General features: G+C 44.8%; 1 protein-coding gene across 2 annotated transcripts in view; it reads right to left on the reverse strand.

Annotated features, from left to right (window-relative positions):
• Positions 1 to 11710, reverse strand: part of LOC149365573 (serine protease 30-like) — a 45805-nt gene extending 34095 nt beyond the window's left edge. Inside the window, exons 1-3 of one of the 2 annotated variants that reach the window (XM_089544331.1) lie at positions 11448 to 11710; positions 9289 to 9470; positions 4561 to 4792 (exon numbers count right to left, since the gene is read on the reverse strand). In XM_089544331.1, coding sequence (XP_089400457.1) covers positions 4561 to 4792; positions 9289 to 9470; positions 11448 to 11541 — 508 coding nt within the window. In that variant the 5' untranslated portion in view covers positions 11542 to 11710. The remainder of the gene's footprint in view (positions 1 to 4560; positions 4793 to 9288; positions 9471 to 11447) is intronic. The other variant, XM_089544325.1, reaches the window with a different exon arrangement.
• Between the last annotated feature and the right edge of the window lie 2536 nt (positions 11711 to 14246).

Below are 14246 nucleotides of genomic sequence, written 5' to 3' on the forward strand. Positions count from 1 at the left end.
GGGTAACTGTCTTTAAGGCATGTGTGTATTGTCAAGACAGTCCTGTATTCAAGTAATGATTGTAGTGGCAGTATATCCATCTGTTTAAAAAGAGGAGCAGTGTGGGCGTTGTATCCTGAATGTGAAATGAATCGAATTGCCCTTTTTTGCAAGACCCTAAGTGGTTCCAAATAAGATCGGTAGGTGTGGCCCCATGATTCAATGCAATATGATAACTGGCTTTGAAAAATTGAGAAATAAATAATTCTGAGTATGTCATTACCAAAATAATCTCGGCATTTGTACAGTGAAAAGCATGCTGCAGCTAACTTTTTACAAAGCGCCTGAATGTATGGCTTCCAGTGTAGGTTCTCATCTAGAATTATTTCAAGATAAGTGATGTTATTGACAAGTGCAATAGGTGTTCCCAGCCATTGCACGGAAGGCAGGTTTTCATGTATTATTTTTCTGGAGCCCCTAAATATTATGCATTTTGTCTTATTAACATTTACAACAAGTTTATTTGAAATAAACCAGCTACACAAAGTTTCCAATTCTCGGTTTGCGGTGCTAATAAGTTCCGTTGTAGATTCATGAGCACTTAGAAGAGCAGTGTCGTCAGCATACATAAAAACAGCGAAGTTTTGTGTGAAATGCGGCAGGTCATTAATATACAAGGAAAAAAAATCGGACCAAGGACTGAACCTTGAGGCAGACCAACCGTAACTGTTTCAAATTTAGATTTTACACCACTAAGCTGGATCATTTGCCGCCGATTATTGAGATAACTTCTGAAGAATTCTAAACTAATACCTCTAAACCCGTAATGCACCAGCTTTTTCAGTAAAATTTCGTGATCAACAGTGTCAAATGCTTTCTTAATGTCCAAAAAAATTCCTAAGACTATTTTATTATCATTTAGGAAAGTGTTGATCGTGTTTGTTAGCGATATGACGGCCGTACCAGTTGATCTGTTTGGTCTAAAGCCGTGTTGTTGAGGAGACAGCAAGGCTTCTTTCTCGAGAAATATTTTCACTCTCTTTGCAACGAGTTTTTCAAAAACTGTGTTTATGCAGATTAAAATGGAAATTGGGCGGTAATTCTCAACGTGGTTACGGTCACCATTTTTGTGAATCGGTACTATTCTAGCTAGCTTTAGCAGATCGGGATAGGTGGAGGAATAGAAGGCAAAGTTGAAGATTTTTTCAAGTGGCTCGCATAAGATATCAATGCATTCTTTCAGCGCAATAGAGGCAACGCATCATATCCAGTAGATAATTTCGATGGAAAATGATTAGCTGTATATACAATCTCATCCACTGTAATATCATGGTATGCAAAGGTCACTACAATATTTTGCGGAGGAGGGAGGTACTCAGTGCAGGGGCAAGTATTGCCTATACTTGCACCAATAGTGGAAAAATATATATTGAACGTTGTAACTAGATTTTCAATGGAGATCTCCAAGATTTCTATGTCAGGCATAATAAAACGATTTGCTACGGGTTTAATAACAGAGTTAATGATCTGCCACGTGACTTTCGTACTGTGGGCATTTTTCAAAATTAATTGGGAATAATACTCTTTCTTGCGGGACCTTATGGCAGCAGTAACTAAGTTTCTTGCTCTCCGAAACTTTACTAAGTAATATGAATTACCTCGCTTTTGTTTACATTTGGTATGTCAGTGATCTTTTTCCTTAATAAGTTTCATAATAGCTTGTGTCATCCAGGGACAGATAGGCGTACTATAGTATCTTTTGATTTGAGGTGTAGAAGATTGTAAAACTGTCGTGGTTAGCCTGTCGTTAAATTCTTGGTATAGGTCGTTAACATCAGCTGAGTTGATCAAGCTAAAATCTGCCGCTTGAAGACATTCCCTCAACTGAATAACATCGATGCTGCATTGGGGGTCAGATGTTTTACCCGGGGCAGCTTGTTCCAGAGGAAAAAATATCGCAACAGGATAATGATCTGTAACGGATGCTTTGTATATGGAGCTCAAACTGGATGATGTGTCGAAATTGCAGAGTATATGATCCAATGACGTCGAAGAAATGGGAGTCACACGTGTAGGGCCCATAACAACATCACTGAAGCCATATGAATGTAATAAGTTAGTATATACCACGCTGTTATCACTTAAACAATCAATATTTAAATCACCACAGATTAATACTTTGACTCTTGGATTAGATAAGTTCGTGAGCAGCGATTCAAAATGGTCAAGGAAGAGTGATAGAGAACTATTTGGAGCACGATATACGACAGCAATTGTAAAGTTCATACACTGAACAACCAAAAAATCAAAACCAGCAGAATATGAATTTGTCAACACAGGAAGAAGCGAGGAATGCAACGATGTTTTTACGTATAGGCCAACTCCACCGCCTCTCGTAGAAGTTTTTCTACTACAGGAGAAAAAATTGAACCCTTGGATATTGTAGAATTCCCCTTCATGTAGCCAAGTTTCAGAAACGGCTATGTAGTCAAACGTAAATGAGTGCTCAGCCATTAGACAGCAGACATTATCTATGTTCTTATTCAAGCTTCGAACATTGCAATGAAGCAGAGAGGCACATGCATTTTTTTTTTCATAAATTGGTTTGGTAGCTGCACACTGTCCATGATTTACTGTCGATTTTGGTTTAACAGATCAGAGCTAAGTCAGCCTCGGAACGGATCTGAATCACGTTCGAGTTCTCGGCCTTCCTAGCAAGGATCTTTCCATTAGCGACCCAGGTGAACTTCCAGCCCTTTTCTCGCTTTCGTGCAATTGCTTTTCCAAGCAATATTTTATACTCAGGACAGAGGTGCTCATTAATATAGACTGTGTCTGTGCCTTCGTAGCCAAAGTCTACCGGAGACAAACTGATATTTTTCACTGCGTGTAGTATTCTGCTACGCACGGAGCGAGATGTGAGCCTCACGATCACGTTTGGCTTTTTCTTGTCCTTTCCGGGTACGCGATGAATCACATCAATATCAGAGCTGGATATTGGAACACCGCGCGTTTCACCAAACTGCATTAAGGCGTCAGCAAGTTTTTCGTCAGTCCTGAGGGGTAGTCCTTTGATTTCGATGTTCTGTTGTCTGGAATACTGCTTTAACTCTACAATCTCAGTTTTTGCACTCTCTAGGGCTGCTCTAAGATCGTTATCTGTTTTCAGTGTCTGTTGTTCCCGCTTCATGTCTTCTACGGTGGACTTGAATTCTTCAAATTTTTCATTTATGAACGACAGCGACTGTTTGATGTCTTGCAGTTCTGTCACAACGTTAGCTTTGTGGTCGTCAAACTTTGTGGAAAGTTCTGAGAGCATCTTTGCTACTTCTTTAATAGTTGATGGCTGTTTATCACCCATCTCAAGGCAATAAAAAAAAACACCGCAGGGCAGCTCAGGAACGCGCTCGGTAAAAACTTAGGAAAAGCACGTACCTGCGCAAAGAAATCAATTCGGTCAACGACGTAAGGTGCCGAGGCGCGTGTGCCTGAGCTGCCCGCAGTTGTGATGAGGTCCGGGAACGCAGCTTGCTTATGAAGGCTTGCCCCGGAAGTTCACGCCCACTTGTTGTGACGTGGTTCCGTCCTGTTCCGGTCTTGTGATAGCAGATTCCACCTTGCTAAGTTGATAATGGTTCCAGCTCAAGGTGACGAAGTTATCGCAGAGCCATGAAGATGGAATTTTTCACCGAGCGATGAGCAGCGATCTGCGCAAAGAAATCAATTCGGTCAACGACGTAAGGTGCCGAGGCGCGTGTGCCTGAGCTGCCCGCAGTTGTGATGAGGTCCGGGAACGCAGCTTGCTTATGAAGGCTTGCCCCGGAAGTTCACGCCCACTTGTTGTGACGTGGTTCCGTCCTGTTCCGGTCTTGTGATAGCAGATTCCACCTTGCTAAGTTGATAATGGTTCCAGCTCAAGGTGACGAAGTTATCGCAGAGCCATGAAGATGGAATTTTTCACCGAGCGATGAGCAGCGATCTGCGCAAAGAAATCAATTCGGTCAACGACGTAAGGTGCCGAGGCGCGTGTGCCTGAGCTGCCCGCAGTTGTGATTCCTAATCTCATCCGCCCACCCAACTTTCTGCCGTCCCTGCAACGTTTGCCTTCTCTTTGAATTTACTCCGTTACCCTTAAGAACCAGCGGTTATCTTGCTTTCGCATTACATGCCCTGCCCAAGCCCATTTCTTCCTCTTGATTTCATCTAGGATGTCATAAACCCGCGTTTGTTCCCTCATCCACTCCGCCCGCTTCCGATCTATTAACGTTACACCTATCATTTTTCTGTCCATAGCTCGCTGTCGGTTGCCTGTCGGTAACGAAAAAAGCCTCATAATTAGTAGGATGCCGCATAGACCACGTAGTCCCTAAAGAATTCTTCCTAAGGACAGATTCCATCAGCGAGAGCTTCAAGCGCAGCGCTCCAAAGACTGAATTCCAACGCATACACGTATACAAGTTCAACGCGCACACTAAGGAACGCCACATGGGAAGTCCGGTGATGCGTGGTTTTTAGTCGCGAGTAAGTGTAGCAGGAACTCGAGGCAAGAATTGGCTCGACATTGAGTCTGATGAGACTTACCCTCCCTATAGGCGTGTTCGAAGTAGAACATGAACCCCTCTGCGGTGTGCAGGGCGCGGAATTCAAGCTCCAGGTGCACGGCTCCCGCCGAAGTGACCAGCTCGGCGGGCGGATCAGCGCCGCACAGTGTTGCCAGCAAGGGCGCGTCACGAGAGTCCCCATCGTGCACTCTGAGAACGCTATCGAGGCAATTGTCGTCCAGCGCGAAGTACTGGCTCACCAGGCGCACAACCTGCGAGAATTTCACAAGAAACTCATGGATAGTGGGAAGATTTTGATATATGTTAGGCGAAGGCTCATCCATCCAAGAAGGCTACCGGAACGCCGTTCCACATAATGATCTTCATAATATAACCGGAAGGTACGCGCATGTGTAACACTGTTCTACATGATACGTCCATACTCAAATGAAATCTTATTCCACCTATTTTATTAATTCATGTATCTATCTGGAACATGGTTTCATTTATTTAGGTGACACGTTTTTAAAGGTTCCAAGTTCCAGATAATAGCCGGCTTAACCAGATTAAGAGTCTATGGCGACACTCCGGGAATGATTCAGCATAGGATGGGTTTGCTGCGGAAACATTTGAAGAAAATTTACATTGACATGAGGAGAGTATGGCGCGGGAATATTGCCTGAATATAACAGTGTGGTCTCGCGAAAAACCCAGGAGTGGAAATTGTAACAGGAGCGCTGACTGTCGGCTCAAGTTTAGTGGGAAAAGCAGCGAAATGCATGGGCAGGAAAGGTTTAAGAAAACCACGAAATGAGGTAGTTCATCGCAAAGAAAAATGAGAAAAAAATTAGGTGCGGGAATCGTACCGGTTACGGCATGTACAACCTGCCGAGAACACCAATCATCGAATAGTTGACCAGCCAATTTTTCCCGCCACAGTTCAAATAATTTCTCTCGGCTTGCTGCCGGTGTTGAGGTGAAGTAACCCTGTTTTTAAATCATGGTCGGAATAATATTTATTCACTTATTATACGCCCAATATGCCCCCGATTCAAGCTATTATATGAGAACTAACACTTAGAACGTAGCAGTTCTATTCAGATTCTGTTCGAACCATTCTTTTTTGCCTTCCGCCGCTGGCTCGAGCTGTATTATGCCATCGGTATGTTCCAGTTGGCGTGGTGGGCGATGAGAATAAAATATATCGAAAGGGCAAGAATGGTTATACTGTGCCGTACCAGCTATGCATCCGGATGCAGCAATGCCAGGCAATATTAAGGAAGGTCAGACAACGACACCATGTGCTAACAGAAAGCATGAATTTTTTGCTGCATTTGTGACATTGTGTGTAATGTGTACGGAGCACACGACGGCAGTACTATGACGGGTGTGTCACCATCATCGTCATCAGCCTAACTGCGCCCACTGCAGGGCAAAGGCCTCTCCCATGTCTCTCCAATTAACCCTGTCCTTTGCTAGTTGCCGCCACTCTATCCCCGCAAACTTCTTTATCTCATCCACCCACCTAACTTTCTGCCGCCCCCTGCTACGCTTGCCTTCTCTTGGAATCCACTCCGTTACCTTTAAGGACCAGCGGTTATCTTGCCTTCGTTGGTTAGGGGAAAGGAAGTCACTGTTCGTGAAAGCTACAAGACGTCGTCGTTTGTGTCAAGCAGCGCCTATACGCCCTGTATAAATTCTTGCAAGCTTTTCCTTTACGCAGACATGGAAAGATGCAGAGTGCACACGGTAATCAAGAGTCGGCACAGAGTAGGAGAAAAGGCTTTTCGCAAGCTAACTGCGGTCTTCAGAGCAGTCGTCACGGTGCAGCACGAGCATGGTATTTTATGCTCACAAAAACACAACCACACTTTATCCCCAGAAAGAACTCTAATCCTCCTTAGACTTATGAGTTTATCTAGTGGCGAACTGACTTTATCCGCAAAAAGAACTCTAATCCCCTTAGACTTTTGAGTTTATCTAGTGACGAACTGACTTTATCCTCAAAAAGAACTCTAATCCCCCTTAGACTTATAAGTTTATCTAGTGACGAGCTGACTTTATCCCCCAAAAGATTTCTGATCCCCTTTAGACTTATGAGTTTATCTAGTGACGAACTGACTTTATCCCCAAAAAGAACTCTAATCCCCTTAGACTTTTGAGTTTATCTAGTGACGAACTGACTTTATCCTCAAAAAGAACTCTAATCCTTCTTAGACTTATGATATTTCAAGAAATGCTTCGGCGCGGCAGACAAGGACAAAACGTAGAATAACACCACAGAGCGCCAACTAACAACTGATTTTATTGGAACCCGCGTCAACGAATAAATACTTTGCGCTAGGGGTGTGGAATATTCGAAATTTTCGAATATAAATCGAATATTACATTTTTGCTATTCGTATTAGATTCGAAATCTAAGTATTCGTGTTGTTTCGATTATTCGTTCCCATGCGAATATTCGTATTCAGCCGAATATTTTATTGCGAGCACCGGCGTACATTTCGGTGCGCAAGTCCAATCAACATAGACATAACAATATGGCGGCGTCCAGAGCCATGCGTAATGTTGGGCTATGGTGCTAGCCACCATAGTTGGGCCATGCCGTAGCTGACTGTGCTTGTGAGCGTCTTTGTGGCTATACCTGCGAAGCTGGTATAGTCAAAGCTGTGCACGAAGTACCTCGCAATACCTGCCACTTCAGTGACAAGTGAGAGGGAATTACCTGTCTCTGGAGAAGTCGTTTCAGCTAGAAGCGAACGACTCCTGCCTGACCATGTGGAGCAGCTGGTTTTCCTTCACAACAACCTTTAATGTTCATCCCAGCAACGCGCTTTTGCGCTGATGGCATGCTAGATTCAATCAGTGCTGTGTACTAGCCATTTTCTGCGAAAATTCCACTATTCTAAGAATAATGATCTAGACTTCGATACTTTCTGTGCAGCCACACACACCTTTTGTGTTCATTTACATATTGATAGTTGAGTTGTGATGTTTTTGGATGCTCAAATAAATGTTTTGCAGTGGTTAAATGCGTCTTTCCTCGATTATTCGATATTCGATTCGATATTCGGAACTAAGTATTCGTATTCGATTCGTATTCAAAAAAATTGATATTCGTACACCCCTACTTTGCGCTCATCAATGACAACAGAAAAAAGATAACATGCAGTGAAGACAGCATTTGGCAAAAAATGATCAGCACCCATGGCACGTGTGGCACACGCGTACATCGTCATGCCCCAAATCTAATCATTCTGATAGGAATTCTAATTCTCTCTTGAGAAGCGTCACTGATGGACTGCTCACGCATGTGTCTGTCGCCGAACGAAGGATGACTGCTGCTTCAAAAATTTCTCTTTGAAGCTTGTCTTTTCTGCGGCCTAAAATAACTGTACCGCTGAAGAGCGGGAAACAGCCACATTCTTTGCAGTGCGCCGGCAGGTGCTCCCCAGTGCGGTTCTTGAGAGAGTTTGAGTGTTCTCTTAGTCTGTCATTTATGGTTTGGTTTGGTTTATGGGGTTTAACGTCCCAAAGCGACTAAGGCTATGAGAGACGCCGTAGTGGAGGGCTCCGGAAATTTCGACCGCCTGGGGTTCTTTAACGTGCACTGACATCGCACAGTACACGGGCCTCTAGAATTTCTCCTCCAAAGAAATTCCAGCCGCCGCGGCCGGGATCGAACCCGCGTCTTTTGGGTCAGCAGCCGAGCACCATAGCCACTGAGCCACCGCGGCGGCAATGTCATTTATGCACCTGCCGGTTTGTCCAACATAAAACTGACCACAGGTGAACTTGATTTTGTAGATCACGCCTACTGCACATGGGATGAAAGGATTTTGGTGTTTTATGCCGCAGACTATTCTTTTTGATTGCACCCAAGAATAGTCTGCGGCATAAAACACCAAAATCCTTTCATCCCATGTGCAGTAGGCGTGATCTACAAAATCAAGTTCACCTGTGGTCAGTTTTATGTTGGACAAACCGGCAGGTGCATAAATGACAGACTAAGAGAACAATCAAACTCTCTCAAGAACCGCACTGGGGAGCACCTGCCGGCGCACTGCAAAGAATGTGGCTGTTTCCCGCTCTTCAGCGGTACAGTTATTTTAGGCCGCAGAAAAGACAAGCTTCAAAGAGAAATTTTTGAAGCAGCAGTCATCCTTCGTTCGGCGACAGACACATGCGTGAGCAATCCATCAGTGACGCTTCTCAAGAGAGAATTAGAATTCCTATCAGAATGATTAGATTTGGGGCATGACGATGTACGCGTGTGCCACACGTGCCATGGGTGCTGATCATTTTTTGCCAAATGCTGTCTTCACTGCATGTTATCTTTTTCTGTTGTCATTGATGAGCGCAAAGCATTTATTCGTTGACGCGGGTTCCAATAAAATCAGTTGTTAGTTGGCGCTCTGTGGTGTTATTCTACGTTTTGTCCTTGTCTGCCGCGCCGAAGCATTTCTTGAAATATGTATGACCAACTGGCCTACAAAACAACCCTTCTCAGCAAGACTTATGAGTTTATCTAGTGACGAGCTGACTTTATCCCCCAAAAGATTTCTAATCCCCCTTAGACATATGAGTTTATCTAGTGACGAACTGATTGTATCCCCAAAAAGAACTCTAATCCCCTTAGACTTTTGAGTTTATCTAGTGACGAACTCAACGTCATTCCGACTCGGTCTCTCATGCGATTCTGCGCTGAACTGAAACCAGTCGATGGGCTTAATAGGGAAGCTGCCCATCCATGACCTTCCACGCGCACCTTAGTCGAGCTGTTGGTGTCCAGGGTCCAGGAACAGCGGTGGGATTCGGAGCCCTCGCCCACCTGCTTGAACTCGGCGCTGGCATATGACGGTCCGTGCAGATAGCCCTGCCTGGTGGCGATGTACACGCCACCGTTGCAAGCGGCGCTGGCGTTGAATGAAGGCACTGCCTCCAGCCGTGCTGCAGTAAAGAAAGGAGGAAGTGGGAGAACAGAAAACGAAAGTTACCTTGCTCAATTCGCTGCTCGCATTGCAGCGTGAGAAACAGTGCTTAACATTACACCGTCCTCCAAGACCCACAAGTGGCAACCAAAGTTTGAACGCTCCGCCCTCTTTTTCAGAACTGTGTTTTCACCTAAGAGTGCGACCCGATGAGGCGGCTCAGTGGCTTTGGCGTTAGGCTACATATCCCAAGGACGCGGGTTCGATCCCGGCCGTGGGGGCAGTATATCGAGGGAGGCGAAATACAAAAATGCGCGTGTGCTGTGCGTTGTCAGAGCACTGTAAAGAACCCCAGGTGGTCGAAATTCTGTCCCTCAGAGCCCGAGTCTCGTTATGTCGCCAAACCCCACAGTTTAACTTCTTTTTTTTTTGCCTGGGAATTTTACTTTCTCCTTAATAAGTCGGTGTGGTACTGGACACATATTCTGTTTTAGATATTCTCGCGAAGTTTCACAAGATATAGTTTCTCAGACAGGAGATATGAACAAGAAAACGTTTTATTTTAATTTTTATCACTGTTCAGCTGTTCCTGGATAACATGAGCTCCTGTGCACGAATTGTCCCGGATCAAGAAGACGTTTTATCTCAAGTGAAATGTAGGTAACTCGTTTGTATTCGGTCTTTAATCGTAAGCGGAATCGCACAGAGAAAATAAGAAAGAGCTGAAAGTGAAAAGGATTAGAAAGAAAATAACTTTGCAGCATACAGCATACACTGGGTAGTTTAGAAGCACGCAACGTTGTCATGAGATTGTAGTCTATTATTTCAACTTAATGATTTCGCACTGTCATGGAGGGCATCGAAAGAGTTCTTGTATCACAGGCGACTACGTGACAAGAAAACATAGGATCGCGAGTTCGTTTTCTTTAAGGTGCATTCAGGCTCTATCTATCTTTTAAATTGGCGACAAATTGCGCGAACACACAAGACAAACACAGGAGATATGGGTGACGGGACTGTTGTAAATTTAAAACCATGAACTATCTCGCCCAGCAAGAAGTAGTTCCAAGATATTGTTTTTCGTTACCACACTTGGAAGAGCACAAGGGTGAGTGAGTGGGGGAGGAGGAGGGGGGGGCGCTAGAATTGAATAAATCTTGCTAATAGGAAAACGCATTAGTTGGTGGACCAAACATCTTGTTGCTGCGACACCCCGACACTTTTTTTCTGCTTTATAAAAACCCATGCCCGTGGCGGGGTTTGTAAAGTTCTGAATATCTGATTTCCTTGAGTTGACCTTGCCCTTAGCATAAATGATTTACACGGCATTCTATAACTGCTGCTTGCATTGTATGGCGGCAATGCTTCCCGACAATTGCGTTTCCTCACACCTCTTGCGCGATAACACCGAAACAAAGATAGTATGACCGGAATATCAGCCACTGCCCAAAGGCGATGAAACGCTGTGACGATCCGACCTCAAATCTGAGCATTCAATTGCATCACTCCCCATGGAGGCATATAAACGTTATCTTTCATCACTGATTAGCGCCTGTAAACCCTGCCGGCCCAAGCAGCATCATCCGAAAGAAGCACTGAACTTCTTTCTAGCCGTAGTGAAGACAACAATGGCTCAAGTAAATGAATGGTTTCTTGCTTGCCACAAACTTTTAAAGACTCGGTTCACTTTTGGTCTTTATAATGGAGCAGTTTGTATCGCTCCGGCCTAACCGAATCTGCTTCCCGGAACCGAAACCGGGTTACGAGATCGTGCTTTCGCTATCAGTCCGGTTAAATAATGCCAGAATCAAGAAGCCGAAATCGGTATCAGTCTCACAGCAGAACAGCTGATCCATCGCGACATAAAAGAACGTAAATACGCACCGACCAAGCACTTGAGCCCAATCTGCCGAGGCAAACTGCCCATCTAAAGCCAATCTCCCTCTTCCCGAAAAACCCGACTCAAGATAGCAGGTCAAAGGTCGTCGGCACACACCTGAGCCCGGAGTAATCCAAAGGTAACATGTAGCCGCTAGAAATACAAGTAGCCACCTCGTCGCCGAATCCCAGCAGCCTCGCCGCTTGTCCATCCTGTATAGTATATCTTCCGAACCGGAGTTGTGCTACGCGTCTAGAGCGATGCGTACAGCAGCAGGACTGCGGAGTCGTCCTCTATCTTCGTATAGTGTGATGTGCTCTGTGTCACCGCCCCCTTCACCTGAGAGCGCATGGGGAGCCCGCCTCTTATCACGGGGTCGCGATGGCGTGCCCAGGAATGACGTCGTGCTCGCGTGCATGCCCAATATCACCACGACGACGACACGACGCGACGTCGGGCCTTTTGTTTCAAGCGCTCTTTTTCTGCTTCTCTGTTTGTTGCCGGGCTTTTCCGCGTATATACGCCGAGATAAAGGAGCAGCGCTAAAGAGAGGAGGTATGCGTGTGAGCAACACACGGAGTGGATGTACGTTGTTTTATGTGAAACACATTGGTGGTATAGTGTGTAATGAAGAACATCTTGGTCAATTCCGATTTTCTAATGACACTGCGCTAGTAAGCTTTGCAGCGAAAACTAAGGACCTAAACAGCACAGTAAAACAGTAATCTTAAAAATTACTACCGAGGGAACTAAAGTTTAACAGCCTCTGAAAGAAATAGGTGTTCAGGATAAGTAATGAAGCACTGCAAGAAATAAGGGAGCCCGTTTACTTGGGTAAGAAGTGAGCGCAGACCCAGGCCTTGTAAAAAAAGTTACTATGAGAACAGGAATTGGTTGGAGTGCCTTTCGCTGACACCCTAAGGCTATGGGGAAAATTGCAAATTGGTTTTGAAGAAAGGAGAGGCGCAGTAACAGTCTGACTTATCGATGGAAATCCCGAAACGCCCCATGGAGGAAAGGATGAAGGAGGAAGTGAAAGAATAAACCGTGGAAGAGGTGCTGTAGTGGAGGGTGCCGAATTAAGTTCAATCATCCGTGGATCTTTAACGTGCATTGCCATCACAGAGCACACGGACAAACACCGACATTCTTTCAAAGCAAACTTATATAAACGTGTTCTGGTAGTCCTCACCTGTGAACGTGAATCATGGGCGCAAAAAAACAACTTCAAATAAGGCCCATAACAACGCACCTGGATACGGAAGACTGAAAGTGGTGCGTAGAGTACTGAACCAACTCCACTTACTAATATTCTAGACGAAACCAAGCCGGGCACGTAACGTTGGGTGCAGACAACCCGTGTTACGGTAACGAAGATAAGGTTACAGTAACGTTTATGGTTACGGATAACCTGTGTTGCGGTCCTGTTACGGTGGCGAAGTAGATACCAAGAAAAAATAAACATTTTCGGTAACGTTAGCCATGCAGGGAGACGAGATACGATATTTTGTGGGACAGAGCATGCAGTTGCGGCTTGCTCAGAAAGGGCTGATTGGAGATCAGTGGGCGAGGCTTTTGTCCTCACGTGGTTGTCGTCTGGCTGACTGTGATCTTGAGGGGAGCGGGAATAGGAAAGGAAAGATCTTCGATGAGGTTCGGCTTTCGAAAGCTGTATGCCTGACGTCTTGCTTCGCATCAGAAGTTTCATAACGCTACCTACGTGGGCGGCCTATAGGCTTTATTATAAAAGCCACGTTATCCTGGAACTTCTACACTTTCAGGATTGTGTCATATCGGTGATCATGAAGCCAATTACATGATTTTAATTGGCAAAAACACCTTGGCAAAATTGTGCCATGACTGAAGTGCTTTTGATCATCAAGAGGCGGAGTTAAAGACCAATTTTCCCGAGCACTGTACCTTAGAGGAAGCCGAGCGATAGTCCAGGGGAAAACCCGTTGTAAAACGGGCGGTTACCGGACTGTATTGGGTATCGAATCCCGCACCTCCCGAAAACGAGACAGACGCTCGTACGTGGAATATAACTAGACCCACGTGGCTTTGGTTTGGTTTATTGGGGTTTAACGTCCCAAAGCGACTGAGGCTATGAGAGACGCCGTAGTGAAGGGCTCCGGAAATTTCGACCACCTGGGGTTCTTTAACGTGCACTGACATCGCACAGCACACGGGCCTCTAGAATTTCTCCTTCAAGAAATTCAGCCGCCGCGGCCGGGATCGAATCCGCGTCTTTCGGGTCAGCAGCCGAGCGCCGTAACCACTGAGCCACCGCGGCGGGGCCCACGTGGCCTTACGGTCATAATGGCCATATTATATGGTACAGCTGTCATTCTTACTTATTTCCTGTGATGTATGGCAGAAAAGAAAAAAAGAAAAGAAAAGGAATGGGGCAGGCTTCTTTTTAAATCCTTTTTTTCTCAATACGTTTTAAGGATTAACCCTAAAAAGCCAGGCATATCACGTACAATACAGATTGTAAAAATGCTAATAGTTTAATGCTTGCAGAAGTAAAGCAATTCCTCACATCACTACAGAGAAGGCCTTTTAAAAAAAATTATCGAAACAGGGTCAAGTGCCAGCCTCAAAAGACGCTAACCCTAGCGTCAAAACAACCAAAAATTTATGCGGTTTTGCTGCATTCGCAAGTGATGGAACATATTTCAAATTCGATAATAATTTATTGTATGCGCCCAAGTCATGGTTCAAGTATCTGCCTCTGGTTTCATCGTTCTTAAACATACAGGAGTAAACATATATTTCACAATTGTATTTAGGGTGCAGTCATATTTTTATAACAAATCTGCCAGCTTTTTTACTGTAATGAAAGTATAACAGCAAAATACACGAAGTCTATAACTTTTATTATGGGTTTTCATTGCTTTGTAATAGGAGCTTAAA

The sequence above is a fragment of the Amblyomma mixtum genome, chromosome 1 (genome assembly GCF_055824585.1).
Source record: "Amblyomma mixtum isolate Tamu chromosome 1, ASM5582458v1, whole genome shotgun sequence".
In the NCBI taxonomy this organism is placed as follows: Eukaryota; Metazoa; Arthropoda; class Arachnida; order Ixodida; family Ixodidae; genus Amblyomma; species Amblyomma mixtum.